The sequence below is a fragment of the Hemitrygon akajei genome, chromosome 23, assembly GCF_048418815.1.
Source record: "Hemitrygon akajei chromosome 23, sHemAka1.3, whole genome shotgun sequence".
Classification (NCBI taxonomy): Eukaryota; Metazoa; Chordata; class Chondrichthyes; order Myliobatiformes; family Dasyatidae; genus Hemitrygon; species Hemitrygon akajei.
The window spans coordinates 28,989,657-29,007,870 of NC_133146.1; the positions used below are offsets into that span (position 1 = coordinate 28,989,657).

Consider the following 18,214-nt stretch of genomic DNA (forward strand, 5'->3'; position numbering starts at 1 on the left):
CTGAAATCTGAAACAGGAAATGTTTAAAGGGTGACAAAAGTATCGTGTTGTAAACAGCAGGTCTTGGTATGGTAATAGGTGTGGGTGGGGGAGGGGAATGGAGCCAATCTTTGTCATCTTCCGGCTGTCTCATTAATAACTTAATGCAATAAAGCTTGCTGGTGTTTCTTTGTCAAGTGTTAACATTTTCCTTAGTTGAGCAAAGCTTGTTTTCAAATATCCACTGACAGCTCTAAAATGCGTTGATGGCAGGGCCCCACCATTTTGGATCCAGATTTCATCATTTTAGTTTAGTGTATATATTTCTGGCAGGTGGCCAGCTAATAAACACCTCAGTGATGAGTATGATTGGCAAGCCATTCACAGCATGTACCAGACCGGTGTTTATTTTTCTGAAATTTTAATTCTATATGACAGACTTGGTGTATTCGTCAAGAACACAGACTTTTCAACTTTCAAATAGTCTCGTCTGAGGCGCCTAGGTCTGACTCGAGTAGCAGCAGTACTCTCAATGGGTATGATCAAATATTCCCATTTCAGCTTGATACAGCGAAAAACACAACTGTGTCCAAGGTCAGTACAGTCAACAAAGATGTCTTAATGCATTAAACGAACTATTGATGCTCAAAACCAACAGAAACAACACCGATTGTGGTTGGAAGTGCCCTCGGAGGAGGTGTGGGTGTAGATCAGGATTACAAGTGCGTTTAACGAAAAGGGTTTTAAACTCCCTATTCCGACTATCTTGCTGGTGAATGTGCAGTCTCTGGTGAATAAAATCAGTGATCTTAGAGCCAGGGTGCAGAATCAGAGGTATATTAGGTCTGCATGTGTCCTTTGTTTCACGGAATCCTGGTTAACCCCCTCCATATCGGATGCAGCGATCCAGATCAATGGGTTTACTATACACCATCAAGATTGATCTATAGAGTCTCTCAAAAGCAGACGTGGCGGAGTATGCCTCATGATCAACTCTTCTTGGTGCACAAATATATCAGTGCTGTCCAATTCTGCTCACCAGACCTGGAATATCCAGCTGTAAAGTGTTGTCCTTTTTACCTACCACAGGAGTCCTCTGGGGTCATTTTGGTAGCAGTTTACGTTTCACCTCAGGCCAATGTGAAACAGGCCTGATGATTACTCAGATGATCTGAGTAATGGGATCAACATGCACAAAACAGCACACCCTAATGCCTTCACCATCATTTTGGGAGATTTTAACCACACCAGTCTGAAAAAAATCACTAAGCAACTACTATCAACAGATCACTTGCAATACCAGAGGAAACAACACACCACCATCAAGAATGCCTGCCGTGCTTTTCCACGCCCTCACTTCGGGAAGTCTGATCACCTGGCTGTACTTCTACTCCCTGAGTATAGGCAGAGACTGAAGACTGCAGCACCAAGAGTGAGGACCAAGAAGGTATGGACAACGGAAGCACAGGAGCACCTACAGGACTGTTTTGAATCAGTGGACTGGACTGTATTTAGGAATTCATCTTCGAACCTGGATGAGTATGCTGCAGTTGTTATCGACTTCATTAAAACCTGTGTGGATTAGTGTATGCCCACAAAGACTTGCTGTACATTCCCAAACCAAAAGCCGTGGATGAACCAGGAGGTACATCATTTGCTGAAGGCTAGATCTGTGACATTCATGTCTGGCAACCCAGGCCTGTACCAGAAAACCAGGTATGATTTGTGGAGGGCTATTTCAAGGGCGAAGAGATAATTCTGTATGAGGTTGGAGGCAACATTAGATGCACGGCAACTCTGGCAGGGTCTGCAAGACATTACCTCCTACAAAGCGAAACACAATAGCATGAATGGCGGCAATGCTTCACTATCAGATGAACTCAACGCCTTCTATGCCCGCTTTGAAAGGGAGAACACAACTACAGCTGTGAAGATCCCTGCTGCACCTGATGACCCTGTAATCTCCGTCTCAGAGGCCGACGTTAGGCTCCCTTTAAAGAGAGTGAACCCTCAAAAGGTGGAAGGTCCAAATGGAGTACCTGGTAAGGCTCTGAAAACCTGTGCCAACCAGCCAGCGGGAGTATTCAAGGACATTTTCGACCTCTCACTGCTATGGGTGGAAGTTCCCATTTGCTTCAAAAAGGCAACAATTATACCAGTGCCTAAGAAGAATAATGTGGGCTGCCTTAATGACTATCATCTGGTAGCACTCACATCAACAGTGACGAAATGCTTTGAGAAGTTGGTCATGACTAGACTGCACTCCTGCCTCAGCAAGGACCTGGACCCATTGCAGTTTGCCTATTGCCACAATAGGTCAATGGCAGACGCAATGTCAATGGCTCTTCACATGGCTTTAGACCACCACAAACATCTATGTCAGGATGCTGTTCAGTGACTATAGCTCAGCATTTAATACCATCATTCCCACAATTCTGATTGAGAGGTTGCAGAGCCTGGCCTCTGTACCTCCCTCAGTCCACAACCTGTGTGGATTGGTGATAACATATCTTCCTCGCTGATGATCAACACTGGCGCACCTCAGGGGTGTGTGCTTAGCCCACTGCTCTACTCTTCATATACACATGATTGTGTGGCTAGGAATAGCTCAAATACCATCTATAAATTTGCTGATGATGCAGCCATTGTTGGTAGAATCTCAAGTGGTGATGAGAGGGCGTACAGATGTGAGATATGCCAACTAGTGGAATGGTGCTGCAGCAACAAACTAGCACTCAACGTCAGTAAGACGAAAGAGCTGATTGTGGGCTTCAGAAAGGGTAAGACGAAGGAACACATGCAAGTCCTCATAGAGGGATCAGAAGTGGAGGGAGTGAGCAGCTTCAAGTTCCTGGGTGTCAAGATCTCTGAGGATCTAACCTGGTCCCAGCATATCAATGTAGTTATAAAGAAGGCAAGACAGCGGCTATATTTTATTAGAAGCTTGAAGAAATTTGGCATGTCAACAAATGCACTCAAAAACTTCTATAGTTGTACCATGGAGAGCATTCTGACAGGCTGCATCACTGTCTGGTATGGAGGGGCTACTGCACAGGACCTAAAGAAGCTGCAGAGGGTTGTAAATTTAGTCGGCTCCGTCTTGGGTACCAGCCTACAAAGTACCCAGGACATCTTTAGGGAGCGGTGTCTCAGAAAGGCAGCCTCCATTATTAAGGATCTCCAGCACCCAGGGCATGCCCTTTTCTGACTGTTACCATCAGGTAGGAGGTACAGAAGCCTGAAGGCACACACTCAGCGATTCAGGAACAGCTTCTTTCCCTCTGCCATCGGATTCCTAAATGGACATTGAATGTTTGGACACCATCTCACTTTTTTTTAATACAGTATTTCTGTTTCTGCACATTTTTAAAATCTAGTTAATATACATAAGTGATTTACTTGTTTATTTATCATTATTAGTTTTCTCTGCTAGATTATGTATTGCATTGAATTGCTGCTGCTAAGTTAACAAATATCACGTCACATGCCAGTGATAATAAACCTGATTGTGATGGTATGACCAGTCTCAAGGATAGTTTTTGTGCTTACTATAAAGTATTACAGAAATTTTGTATTTCATTCTTGGTGAAGAAAGAATAATTATGGTTTTTTTCCTGTAATAAGACACTTCTTTTTGTTATGGTTTGAGTTTGTGCAGGAAAGGATAAGACCATAAGATATAGGAGCAGAAGTACGCCATTCGGCTCATCGAGTCTGCTCCACCATTCAGTCATAGCCGATCCAATTCTTCCAGTCATCCCCACTCCCCTGCCTTCTCCCCATACCCTTTGATGCCATGGCTAATCAAGAACCTATCTATCTCTGCCTTAAATGCACCCAATGACTTGGCCTCTACAGCCGCTTGTGGCAACAAATTCCACAGATTTACCACTCTCTGACTAAAGTAATTCCTCTGCAGAAAAGCAAGTATACTTGCTGGGGAAAAAGAAGAAAACGCTGAATGTAGAAGAATAATAATCAACCTTAATATACTAAAGAACTGTGCAATTGTTATTAAAGCAAAAGCAATGTAATGAAACCTTTGACAAGGAGAAGAGCAATGAACCAGAGAAAAATCATAGACAAGAAATTTTAGTTCACAGCAAGTACACTGTCTACAGTTAAAGATATTTTGGGGGAAATTATAGGGTAGGGAATAGTTATGAATTTGGCAATTTGATTTACATTCTCTGTAAAACTGTTGATTCACTATGCTCCCTTCTGTCCCTGCTAAATCAGAATCAGGTTTATTATCACTGATGTGTTTGAAATTAGTTGTTTTGCGTCAGCAATCCAGTGCAATAAAGAAAACATACTGTAAATTACAATCAGAAGTATGGTCCCCACATGTTATATTGTCACATAAAGGTGCTGGAATTGTGTGATGGTTGACCTTAATCTTTAGATTACAGAAACTAACTTCAAAGGACATACTGTTAACTTACACTTAGTGGCCATTTTATTAGGTACATTTGTAGACTAGCTTGTTAATACAAATATCTAATTAGCCAATCATTTGGCAGCAACTAACTGCATAAAAACATGCAGACATGGTTTAGAAGTTCAGTTGTTCAAACCAAATGTCAGAATGGGGAAGAAATGTGATCTAAGTGACTTTGACTGTGGAATGATTGTTGGTGCCAGATGGGGTGGTTTGAATATCTTAGAAACTGCTAATCTGGGAATTTCACAAACAGCAGTCTTTAGAGTTTTGAAAGAATGGTGTGAAAAGCAAAAAACATCCAGAGTGCGGCAGTTTGTGGGTTAAAATGCCTTGTTAATGAGAGGGGTCAGAAGAGAATGGCCAGATTGGTTCAAGCTGACAGGAAGGTGATAGTAACTCAAATAATGTCGTGTTGCAACGTGGTGTACAGAAGAGCATCTCTAAACACACAACGCATTGAATCTTGAAGTGGATGGGCTACAGCAACAGAAGACCATGAACATCCACTCAGTGGCCATTTTACTCAGTACAGGAGATGCCTAAAAAAGGGGCCACTGAGTTTATAAATTCTACTTCTTTTGTAATTTTTTTTTGTAATTTGGCTGCTGTAATTTTGGAAACTGATTTTCAATAATACACATTAATCTTGGGCTAAGGGAAGGTTACAAGCTCAATAGAAAATACCTTCACCCATGCAGCAACAAACAAAGTCACTTTTTAAAATGTTAAACACATTAATATTGAGTTAATAGTGATTCAGAGAAGCCTCAAAGACCTATTTAGCCCTAACCTTATTTGTTTAACTTGATAATTTGATTCAGAAATCTGTATTCATAGTCTGAGAGTTTAACATTCATTCACTTAAGCTATTTGTTATTGAAATTTAATCACTTGCATATGATTGGACAAAGGTATTAAGGGATATAGAAGAGAGCAAAATTGGAGAGGGATTTGCACATACACAAAATGTTGTTACTGATTATTTCAATAGTGCGCATTACATTGGACAATCCAAAAATGAACTATGATTATTTAATAGGGTAATTAAAACTGTTAGGAAGTATTTCCAACAGACAAACCAGATGATAGGGGATTGTGGTGGGATATCCTTGATGATGGACAGTGAGGTAAGACCGGTACTGCAAAGCAGGAAATAGGAGCAGTCTGGGAGAATAAGAGATTTGAGATGTATGCAGTTCAATAGAAATTAGAGTTTTGAATTTAATATCAATTTTAAAAATTGCAAGGAGTGGATTTGCTAAGTTAGGGAAACTAGGTACAAAGGTGTTCCAAGAAATAGGCAATTACCAACCTTCTGGAATTATGAATAGCTTTTAATGTACATTTCATTGAGAAATATGAACTCTCAGCGAAACTTAGTCCCTTGGTGGCTAACTAAAAGACTAACCTTGATTCAGCAAAGATGATTTAGATAATGAGTAAGCTTGCGAATAGAAAAGAGTTGGGAAACAACTGCAAATATTTATGTAGTACTTTTGATTTTACAACACCTACGTTGAATTTCTGCGAATTAGACATAATTATGGCCACCTTGTCAGTTTTCATAAGTGATTACATTATGGGCTGGCTAACTAACTTGAATTCAATACGTCAATTCTGGTGCCGGGGGAAAAAATGAAGTTGCTGGATTTGGCTCAGTTTGGATTGAGTTGGGTCATTTCTTCATAATAAATCATCTGAAGCTCAATACCGAGTATCACTAACCTGACCCTTCTCCAATGGGACTCAATTACATGTGTTGATGTCTGTATCAAATTAGGTACCAAACAGTAAATGAAGACATTCTGGTTTCTTCCTCCTTCCTTTCCAGTCCTGATGAAGGGTCTTGGGCCAAATCGTCAACTGTTTATTATTCTCTGCAGATGCTGCCTGATCTGAGTTTTTCTAGTAGTTTGTGTGTGTTATAATGAATTGGGTGTTATTTTTGAGCATGGTTCAGTTAATGTTTTAATTATATACCCAAAGTTCAAAGTAAATTTATTATCAAAGTACATGTATATCACCAGTTACTACCCTGAGATTCATTTTCCTGCGGGCATTCACAGTAAATACAAAGAAACACAATAGAATCAATGAAAAACAGCACATAAAGACAGACAAGCAACCAATGTGCAAAAGTCAACAAATTGTATAAGCAGAAAAAAGGCAAAATATTAATGAATAAGTAATGAATATTGAGAACATGAGATGAAGAGGCCTTGAAAGTGAGTTCATTGGTTGTGGAATCAGTTCAATGTTGAGGTGAGTGAAGTTACCCACTCTGATTCAGGAGCCTGATGGTTGAAAGGTAATAACTGAATCTGGTAGTTATGGAACCTATGACAATTAAAGAGGTGGAAGTACTGGCGCTTTTAAGAAATTTAAAAGTGGATAAATCTCCGGGTCCTGACCGGATATTCCCCAGGACCTTGAGGGAAGTTTGTGTAGAGATAGCAGGAGCTCTGACGGAGATCTTTCAGATGACATTAGAAACGGGGATTGTGCCGGAGGATTGGCGTATTGCTCATGTGGTTCCATTGTTTAAAAAGGGTTCTAGAAGTAAGCCTGGCAATTATAGACCTGTCAGTTTGACATCAGTGGTGGGTAAATTAATGGAAAGTATTCTTAGAGATAGTATTTATAATTATCTGGATAGACAGGATCTGATTAGGAGTAGCCAGCATGGATTTGTGCGTGGAAGGTCATGTTTGACAAACCTTATTGAATTTTTTGAAGTAGTTACGAGGAATGTTGACGAGGGTAAGGCAGTGGATGTAGTCTATATGGACTTCAGCAAGGCCTTTGACAAAGTTCCACATGGAAGGTTAGTTAAGAAGGTTCAGTCGTTAGGTATTAATGCTGGAGTAATAAAATGGATTCAACAGTGGCTAGATGGGAGATGCCAGAGAGTAGTGGTGGATAATTGTTTATCGGGATGGAGGCCGGTGACTAGCGGGGTGCCTCAGGGATCTGTTTTGGGCCCAATGTTGTTTGTAATATACATAAATGATCTGGATGATGGGGTGGTAAATTGGATTAGTAAGTATGCTGATGATACTAGGGTAGGAGGTGTTGTGGATAATGAGGTGGGTTTTCAAAGCTTGCAGGGAGATTTATGCCGGTTAGAAGAATGGGCTGAACGTTGGCAGATGGAGTTTAATGCTGAGAAGTGTGAGGTTCTACATTTTGGCAGGAATAATCCAAATAGAACATACAGGGTAAATGGTAGGGCATTGAGGAATGCAGTGGAACAGGGAGATCTAGGAATAACAGTGCATAGTTCCCTGAAGGTGGAGTCTCATGTAGATAGGGTGGTGAAGAAGGCTTTTGGAATGCTGGCCTTTATAAATCAGAGCATTGAGTACAGAAGTTGGGATGTAATGTTAAAATTGTACAAGGCATTGGTAAGGCCAAATTTGGAATATTGTGTACAGTTCTGGTCACCGAATTATAGGAAAGATATCAATAAATTAGAGAGAGTGCAGAGACGATTTACTAGGATGTTACCTGGGTTTCAGCACTTAAGTTACAGAGAAAGGTTGAACAAGTTAGGTCTCTATTCATTGGAGCGTAGAAGGTTGAGGGGGGATTTGATCGAGGTATTTAAAATGTTGAGAGGGATAGATAGAGTTGACGTGAATAGGCTGTTTCCATTGAGAGTAGGGGAGATTCAAACGAGAGGACATGATTTGAGAGTTAGGGGGCAAAAGTTTAAGGGAAACACGAGGGGGTATTTCTTTACTCAGAGAATGATAGCTGTGTGGAATGAGCTTCCTGTAGAAGTAGTAGAGGTCAGTTCAGTTGTGTCATTTAAGGTAAAATTGGATAGGTATATGGACAGGAAAGGAGTGGAGGGTTATGGGCTGAGTGCGGGTAGGTGGGACTAGGTGAGATTAAGAGTTCGGCACGGACTAGGAGGGCCGGAATGGCCTGTTTCTGTGCTGTGATTGTTATATGGTTATATGGTTATATGGTAGTGTTGGACCCTCGGCTCCTGTACCTCCTTTCTGATGGCAGCAGTGAGAAGAGGGCATGATTTGGATAGTGGAGGTCTTTGATGATGGATGCTGCTTTCTTGCCACAGCGCTCTTTGTAGATGTTCTCAGTGATGGAGAGGGCTGCATCTGTCATGGACTTAATCCTCTACTTTTAGTAAGCTTTTCCATTCAGAGGCATTGGTGTTTCCATACCAGACCATGATGCAATCAGTCAGTATATTCTCTACCATGTGTGTGTAAAAGTTTGCCAGAATATTAGATAATGTGCTGAATCTTCACAAACTTTTAAGAATGTGGAAGGACTGCCACTCTTTCTTTGTAATGGCACTTGGGTGCTGAACTGGGCAGATTTTCTGAGATTATAACATTGAGGGGGGAAAAATTTACTAACCCTCTCCACCTTTGATCTCCTAATGAGGACTGTTCCGTGGACCTCTGGTTTCCTCCTGCTGAAGTCAACAATCAGCTCTTTGGTTTTGCTGACACTGAGTAAGAGGTTGTTGATGTGGCACCTTTCAGCCAGATTTTCAGTCTCCCTCCTGTATGCTGATTTGGCACCACCTTTGATTGGGCCAATAACAGTAGTGTTGTCAGCAAACTTAAGTATGGCATTGGAGCTGTACTTAGTTTCACAGTCATAAGTCAAATTCGAGTAGGGCTGCGGGCTAAGCACACAGCTTGTGGTGCACTTGTGGTGATGGTGATTGTGGACCTCTTTTTAACGATATTCTCTTTTTAATGATATTTAGGTCAAATTTTAGTATTTCCATTGTATTCTCAGCAAAGATCAATCATCTCCACAGGAGGTTAGAGAGACACTGGAGACTTCGCTTTAATTAGCATAGTAATATAAATTAAATGGATTCCTCTCGTGATTCAGTTTAATTCGCTGGATTATTCAGAAAACCCAGATCCCATTCAAATTGCTGAAAATTGTTATTTAATTTGTGTGAGGGAATAAAACAAACAGTCTTTGTTTTGCTTCATACTGGAAGGCAAGTTTGAAATGCATAATTCAGAGCTTTAAAAAAAAAGGTATATCTAAATCACTTTTGTATAAAGGTTCAATCCTGGCACTTTTCAAGTAGTAAATGAGATGGGATTCAATTTCAGATAACCTCAAGGGCTATAGCTTCAAATTAAACTCCGAATGAAAATGCAGAGGCCTGAAAAAGATTCAGAATTAGAATCAAATTTATTAGCACTGGCGTATGACCTGAAATTTGTTATTTTGTGGACGCAGTCCAGTGCAAAGGCATAAAAATCTATAAATTACTATTAACAAATAGCACAAAAAAGGAATAACAAATTTGTGTTCCTGGACAACTTGGAAATCTGATGGCAAAGGGGAAGAAGCTGTTTCTAAATTGGTGAATATGGATCTTCATGCTGCATTACCTCCCTGATGACAGTAAAGAGAAGAGGGCATGTCCTAGATGGTGAGGGTCCTTAATGGGGCAGCACTGCAGTGTAGTGGTTAGTGTAATGTTGTTACAGCACCAGTGACCCAGGTTCAGTTCCTGCCGCTGTCTATATGTACGTTCACCTTGTGACTGCGTGGGTTTCCCCTTCCTTTCCAGAAACCTGTGGGTTAGTAGGTGAATTGGTTGCATGGATAGGATATGGTAGTGGGGTTCATTGGGCCTGAAGGACCAGTTTCCCTGCTGCATTTCTAAACAAACAAATTAATAATGATGGATGCTGCTTTCTTGAGGTACAGCCTCTCGACGTCTTCAGTGGTGGCGAGGGTTGTGCCCATGTTCGAGTTGGCTGAGTTAATAACCTTCTGCAGCTTCTTGCAGTCCTGTGCAGATTCAGATTTACTTACATGTACTTTGAAACATACAGTGAAATGTATTGTTTGTGTTAATACCCAACACAACCTCAGGATGTACTAGCCTGCAAATGTCACCACACACTCCAGTGCCAACATAACATGTCCACAAGGTTCAGCAGAACAGCACAAGCAACAATGACAACAGAACAGCAACAAGACAACACTGGCAAAGTGAACCCCATTCATCCTTTTCACCTACCCACCCACAGGCCTCAACTCCCAGGACAGGCCATCTCTGAGCCCCAGCAGACTCGCAGACATTGGGCATCAACTTCCGCAGTTGATTCACAGACTTGCAGACACAGGGCTTCGTCCATCAGCCCTTGACTTCCTTACTTCCCATTGACCTGCGGGCTTCGATCTTCAGTATCAATGATGTTGGTTGAAGACCTGAACTCCAGACACTCCAATGACTGGGGCACTAGGTCTTAAGCTCCACTCTCACCGGCTTGTGCCTCCTGCCCACATGGAATTCCTGGAGTGCATCTACAAATTTGTAAGGAATTTCTGTACCAAATCTCCACAAACTCCTAACAAAGTAGAGCTGCTGGTGTGTCTTTATGATTGCCATGCTATGTTGGGCTTAGGGTAGATCCTCTGAAATGTTGATGATCAGGAGCTTAAAGATGCTCATCCTTTCCATAACTGCCCCCCCCCTCCCCCACCAATGAGGATCAACTGAACCTGTCATTATTTGTTTCTGTAAATTACAGTTAGGCCTTTCTCAACCATATTTCATTAAGTTTAGCTGAAATACTTGATTTGTATTTTAAATATTTGTATTACCCAAAAGAAATACTGCAGTTGAGTCACATATGAGTTGAGGGCTGAACAGGATTAGATCCAAAAGAAGTAAATATAGCTGATTGGATGGGATTTGTACAGCTTTGCAGAATTGGAAGCAGTTTAATTTCTATGGACTGTAAATTGTAGAAAAGCGAAAGAGAGGATTAGATATGCTGAGCCTGCATGGATAATCTGATTATTTAACAGTTTTGCCAGATGATAATAGATTTGCTTGAAGTATATCCTTGAAAGCAATTGACCTGAAATTCGTATGAAAACTATCAAAATCATTTTTTGATTTGCTCTGAAGTGTGTTCTTCATTGTGGCTTGGTTTAGAAAGGGCTGACCTCTTAACACATGTATACTGATCTTCATAGGTCTTCCTGCAATCTCTTAATCATTGCAATGCAGAAGAAAGCAGTTTGACTGTGTTTGTAATTTGTAAGAGTTAGTATTCTCAAACTCTACAGGTTTTTTTCAATGACCTCGGTTTTATTTTCTGGCAGTTTTGGTGTAATAAGTGATTTAAAAAATTAGATTTACTGGATATTGAATGTAATTGGCACTTGTTTTTTTTGTTAAAATTAAACTGAAAACATTCAATGAAAAGAGATTAGAAATCAAACATATTCTGTTATTCTGTTTCACAATGTTGGTTGCTGTAGATATGGTAATAAAATAAGCAAGAAATCATTCAAAAACAACACACACAAAATGCTGCATGAACTCCTTGGGTCATGTAGCATCTGTGGAGGGAAATGAACAGATGTTTTGAGCCACGACCCTTCATCAGGACTGGAAAGAAGGAGGGTAGAAGCCAGAAACCAGAATTAAAAGGGGGAAAGGAGAGGAGCATAACCCGGCAAGTAATTAAGTCTACAAGAGGCAGTTTGTACCACCATGCAACAGATAGTTTATGTCTGTGAGTGGCCTTCTTTGAGATAGATGTATTGATTATCAACGGGAGCACTTTGTAGCTTAGTTCCCACATTTCATCTCTTACCTTGGTCATCAAATGAGACTTGAAAACATGGTATCCTGCACTCTCAGTGTGGCCTCCTCTACATCGGTGAGAACTAATGTAGATTAGGAGAGCACTTCACCAGGCACCTTCGCTCAGTCTGCCACAAAAGGTGGGGCTTGCTGGTGGCCATTAATTTCAGTTCAACTAACTATACTTATTCTGACATATTGATTCATGGTCACCTGTACTGTATGATGTGGCCACACTCAGGATGGAGGAGCAACTGCTCATCATGTCTGGAAGCCTCCAACCTGATGGCATGGGCATTGATTTCTCTAACTTACAGTAATTTCTCTCCTACCCACCCCCCATCCCATTCCCAGTTCTGGTTCTATATCACCCCTTTCAAATTCAGATTCATTCATTTATCACATGTACAGTAAATAGAAACATACAGTGAAATGTACTGTTAATAACCAACACAACCTAAGGATGTGCTGGGGGCAGCCTGCAAGTGCCACATATACCACTGCCACAATGTTCAGCAGAAGAACGGAACAACAGAACCTCTTCTCCTCCTCGCCTGCCCATCACCTTCCTCTGCTGCCCCTCCTCCTTCCCTTCTTCCGTGATCCACTCTCCTCTCGCGTTCCTTCTCATTCAGCCCTTCACCGCTTCTACTCATCGCCTCCTAGCTTCTTATCTCAGCCCCTCCCCCACCACCCAGCTTTCCCTTCACCTATCACCTGCCAGATAGTACTGCTTCTCTTCCCCCCCCCCCCCCCCCCCAAACTCCTTCTGCCTTCTTTCCCTTTCGTTTTCAGTCCTGATGGAGAGTCTCGGCCCAAAGTGTTGACTCTTTATTCTCCTCCACGATGCTGCCTGACTTGCTGAGTTCCTCCAGCACTTTTGTGTTTGAAAGTGACATTGCCTTTCTTCATGGGGAGCATATTCCTTAATGACGAGGATTCTTACCCATCTTGAAATATTAATATTGGTCAGTTGCTATAGAAGCAGCTGTACAATGAGCAAAAGGGTTCCATAGGAACAGAAAATGAATGTAGAATCATTTTAACAAAACATTAAAGACGGTGGAAATCTGAAATTAAATCAAGATGCTTGAGAAATATTCTATCAAGTAAAGGCAGTCTGTGTACCTGAAACTGTAATTGTGCTTTTCATTTTCCATGAATACTGCTGACCTGCTGAATTTTTCCAGCATCTTTTGTTTCATTTTTAGAATGTGACTTTGCAATTAAATGCAATGATGCACAGATGGCGAATTTACTGCTGATTTCATTGTGCTACCACATTACATCAATTAGAGCATATTTATATTTGGTGTAGGCTCTTTCTTCCATAGATTGCTTTTATGTAAAAGTTTTCGATTTTGCCATGTGGTTTAATTTAATATTTTACAGTCAAGAGTTAAACTTGTTCATTTTAATTCATCTTTCTGAAGTTGCATTTGTTTAATTTTTAGAATCTGTATTGCTGCTGTATGTTGAAGATTTGTATAGGAATAAATGGACTCTATTAATATTCAGACCAGTTCTGAATGTTTATTGGTTTAGCAATTGATGTACAAAAAGTTTTATAATTTGAAAATCTATGTGCATCTCTTGATTATGAATGGCATTAATTTTTTCAAATGATCTAATTTTTATAACAAGATTTTTTGGAGATCATTTGATAAATGATCCCATGACACAAAATAAATTGCTTTGTAGTTTTAATTCTTAAATATTTTAATTTCCAACATTCTTTTCTTTTTGTTTCCAGGTATTTGGTTCTTCGTGTCATGATCAGGTATTCTTGGAACTTCGTAAATTCCTGCCACAGTTCCTTGGTACCTGGGCACCATCAACTGCACCTAATGGTATCCTTTGCACAGAGCTGTGGTATTGAGTGTGACTGTGCTCCTATTTTTCTATATTTTGCCAACTTTATGCCTGAATATAATAAACATGTTCTCTATGTATTTAGTCTTCACATTTATTTTACATTGAATTTCTTTTTGTTTCAGTGTAGTAAACTTGTGTCATTCCCTCCCTTCCTCAGCATGGCTTTGAAATCCATTTATGTATGATCAAGTGATTACTTTTAAAGGAAGTGTAGCGGTGTGCTACACGCAGCGCTGCAATAACGACACTGAGTCGGTGAGCTGCAGTTGCAAAAGAGGTTTATTCAAACTTCGTGGCCACGTTTAAAGCCTTCCTGATCCCGCCCTCCCCGGGCAGGAATGCTATAGGGGGCGTGTATTCACAGTCCCGTCTCGCGCATGGGCTTTTCCCCTTGCTGGTGAAGCAGGCTTGGCGCCCTCTTTGGGACCTGCCTCAATGCCGGCGCGCGCCGCTTTGTGAGCCGGTTCGAGTGCGCTGGGAAGTGGGTCGCCACAGAAGGTCCTTGATTTGCATTGAGAATGCTTGTGTGCCTCTGAGCTGAAAATAATCAATAGAATTGATTACATCTGAATGGATGATGTGTCACAAGTTTAAAAAATGCAGAGAAATCACATTGCTGCTTTTTGTACTTTTATATAGAAGATCGAGCGTAGAACAGTACAACATAAGAACAGGACCTTTGGCCCACAATGTGGTACCGAACCAATTAAATTAGTAATCAAATGGCTAACTAGTCTTTTTTTTCCCCTACACAGTGTCATATCCTTCCATTTTCCACAGTCATGTACCTGTCTAAATGACACTTAAGAGTCTCTGATGTTTCTGCCTCTATCACCACCCCAAGCAGTGCATTCCAGACACCTGCTTCTCTATATGTATATTAAAAAAAACCTGTGCCTCACATGTCCTTTGAAATTATGCCCTCTCACCTTAATGCACCTTTTCCTGGCTGATGAACTAGATCTTATATTAAAGAAAGCACCATTTAAAATCTGCTCTTTAATTTTTCATTATGATTAATTGATTTGTGCATTCCCAGTGTTAAATTATAAATAGGTAAATAATGTGATATGGCCTGTAAAAGAAGTACAGTGTAATGCTTTTACCTAGAAAGTAAACAAAACTAAGATTCCACTTCCCATTCCCATTCCGGTATGTCCATCCATGGTCTCCTCCACTGTCACGATGAGGCCGTGCTTAGGTTGGAAGAATAAAACCTTATTATTCTGTTTGGGTAGCCTCCAACTTGATGGCATGAACATTGATATCTCAAACTTCTGGTAATGTCCCCCAACTCCCATCTTTCTCCATTTCCCATCTCCTTTTTTCCCTCTCACCTCATCTCACCAATCAACTTCCCAGCACTTGACTTCATCCCTCCCCTTCCAGGTTTCACATCACCTGGTTCTCTCTCGCCTCTCCCTACCTTTTAAATCTACTCCTCGGCTTTTTTTCCTCCAGTTCTGCTGAAGGGTTTCGGCCCAAGACATGTAGTGTACATTTTTTCCATAGATGCTGTCTAGCCTGCTGAGTTCCTCCAGCATTTTATGTGTGTTGCTTAAACTAAGATTTATATTTAATGGGATCTACTGAAGCAGGTTTTCTCTTTAACATTGGAGTTCAGAATTGTATCTTAAACTGGAAGATGTGACGCGTTGTTTCAGCAAGCCATGCATCATGGATGTTAAAATTGGGAAAAAGAGTTATGACCCCGATGCTTCAGCTGAGAAAATACAACAACAGATCAGCAAATACCCACTGATGGAAGAAATTGGCTTCTTGGTTCTTGGCATGAGGGTAAGATAAATTTAATGTTAAATCGATAAATCTGACTCATTTTTCAAGGGTAGCCATGGGTATCCACATGGGCTCCAGCTATGCCTGCTTTTTTGTTTGCTATGTAGAACAATCTGAGCCTTCCCCGGTAATGCTCCCCAACTCTTCCTCCACTACACTGATGACTGCATTGGTGCTGCTTCATGCACAAATGCTGAGCTCGTCAATTTCATCAACTTTGCTTCCAACTTCCATTCTACCCTTAAATTCACATGGTTCATTTCTGATACCTCCCTTCCCTTTCTCAATCTCTATCTCCAACTCTGGACACAAATGTTGACCAATATCTTTAATAATCCTACTGAATTCCACATTTATTTTGACTATACCTCTTCCCACCCTGTCTGCTGTTTTTAAAAAAAAGTGCTATTTCCTTTTTCTCACTTCCTTTGTCTATGCAGCATCTGTTCCTAGGATCCGGCTTTCCTTTCCAGGACATCAAAGATGTCCTCTTTCTTCAAAAAACAGAATTTCCCTTCCTCCACTATTGCTGCTGCTCTCACCCATGTCTCCTCAATTTCCCGAACATCCGTGGTCACCCAATCTTCCCACCGCCTTAATAGTGATAGTTCCTCTTGTCCTAATTTAACACCCCATGAGCTTCTACGTCCAACACATTCTCTACAATTTCCACCATCTCCAAATGGATACTACCACCGAGCTTATCTTTACCTCCCCCACTCTCGCTTTCTGCAGTCTCCAGGGATCGCACCTTTTTCACTAATCTCCCTCCTAGCACTTAACCCTGTAAGCGGCCAAAGTGCTACACCTGCCCATTCACTTCTCTCACCTCCATTCAGGGCCTCAAACAGTCCTTCCAGGTGAGGCAACACTTCGCCTGCAAATCTGCTGGGTTCATCTATTGTGTCCAGTGTTCCCGATGCAGCCTCCTCTCCATTGGTGAGAACTGTTGTAAGTTGGGGGCCTGCTTTGTCGAGCACCTTTGCTCTATCCTCCAAAAACAGAACTTCCCAGTGGCCAAACCTTTTAATACATTTTCCATTCCCGTTCTGACATGTTGGTCCACAGCCTTTTCTTGAGCAATGATGAGGCCACCCTCAGGGTGGAGGAACAACACTTTATATTCTGTCTGGGTAGCCTCCAACCTAATGGCATGAATATGAATTTCTCCTTACGGTAAACAAATTCCCCCGCCCCCTTCCTTTATTCCCCACTCTAACCTTTTACCTTTTCCCACCTGCCTGTTACTTCCCCTTGGGTTCCCTCCTCCTTCCCTTTCTTGTATGGCCCACTCTCTTCTCCTATGGGATTCCTTCTCCAGCCCTCGACCTTTCCCTTTCCTTCTAGTTATCCTCTGTCCCTCCCACCACCTTTTTATTCTAGTGTCTTTCCCTTCCTTTCCAGTGCTGAAGAAGGGTCTTGGCCCAAAACATTAACTGCTTATCCATTTCTATAGATGCTGCCTGATCTGCTGAGTTCCTCCAGCAGTTTGTGTGTGTTATTTTGTATTTATTTTTGCCTTTTGGTTATTAAAGATTAATTTTCAAAGGAAGGTGTTCTGGATGAAGTCATTGTTGCCTGGACAAGATTAACATGTAAATGCAGCTGTTGTGAGCTGTGATGATCAAAACGTGGACCAAATGATGTAAACAAATAAAGAATATGCATTTAATTGCAATAACAATACTTGAACTGAGAACCAAATAAAAATACATAAATCTATTAAAATCACTTCTTTAACCCATGTTGTTTAAAGAATCAAAAATAAACTCACCAGAGAAAATGAAGTTTTTCAGAGCATTACAATTCTATGACCAGACGTTTTAAATTTGAGTACCTAGATTTGTTCATGGGTCTTTTTACATGAATTTCCAGTTTATTCTCATGGATTAATGAGACTGTCAGTTGTCAGCACAAATATTGTCTGTCTTGTGTCAATTTTGAAACTAAGTGTCAAAAAGTATTTTCTGAAGAAAAGGGAAGGTTTTCCATAATCTGTGGTCTAGTACTGAAAAATAATGCTGATAATGTTAATATAGCATAGCGCTGTTTAAAAACAGGCATAAAAATTATACTTTTAGCATGCAGTGTTCACACTTCCTGGTGCTTCAATAGCTTCCTGTTACATTTTTGTGTTGTATTCCTGTACTAAATTTGATAAACCCATTATCCTTGTACTAAGGCTCCCAATGTTGTCATTATCTTCAAGTAATGTCCTTTTTTTATGAGTTTGAGTCAGATTTTCTATTTGTTGATCTGCCGATAATGTTATATCCTGGATACCTTTCTTATAAAAGCTAGGTTTGTACACAGCCATAATACTAAATTGGTCAAATCAAAGTCACCAATAAAATCCTGCAAGACTGAAGTGAACATAAGCTCTTATTCTCTTCTGCATCATCTTTTAGTTTGTGATTGATTCACCCTGCCATCTTCCATAGCCTCTCCACTCTTTGCTATTTAGGGGCTGTTCTAGCCTGTTTATTCAACTTAATCCAGTTATA

At 40.7% G+C, this 18,214-nt stretch overlaps 1 protein-coding gene across 1 annotated transcript in view; it reads left to right on the top strand.

Annotated features, from left to right (window-relative positions):
• The window catches only part of ipmkb (inositol polyphosphate multikinase b), a 125,588-nt gene that overhangs the window by 37,063 nt on the left and 70,311 nt on the right, over nt 1-18,214 (top strand). Inside the window, exons 3-4 of the mRNA XM_073027314.1 lie at nt 13,792-13,888; nt 15,538-15,710. Of these exons, the coding sequence (XP_072883415.1) occupies nt 13,792-13,888; nt 15,538-15,710 (270 nt within the window). The remainder of the gene's footprint in view (nt 1-13,791; nt 13,889-15,537; nt 15,711-18,214) is intronic.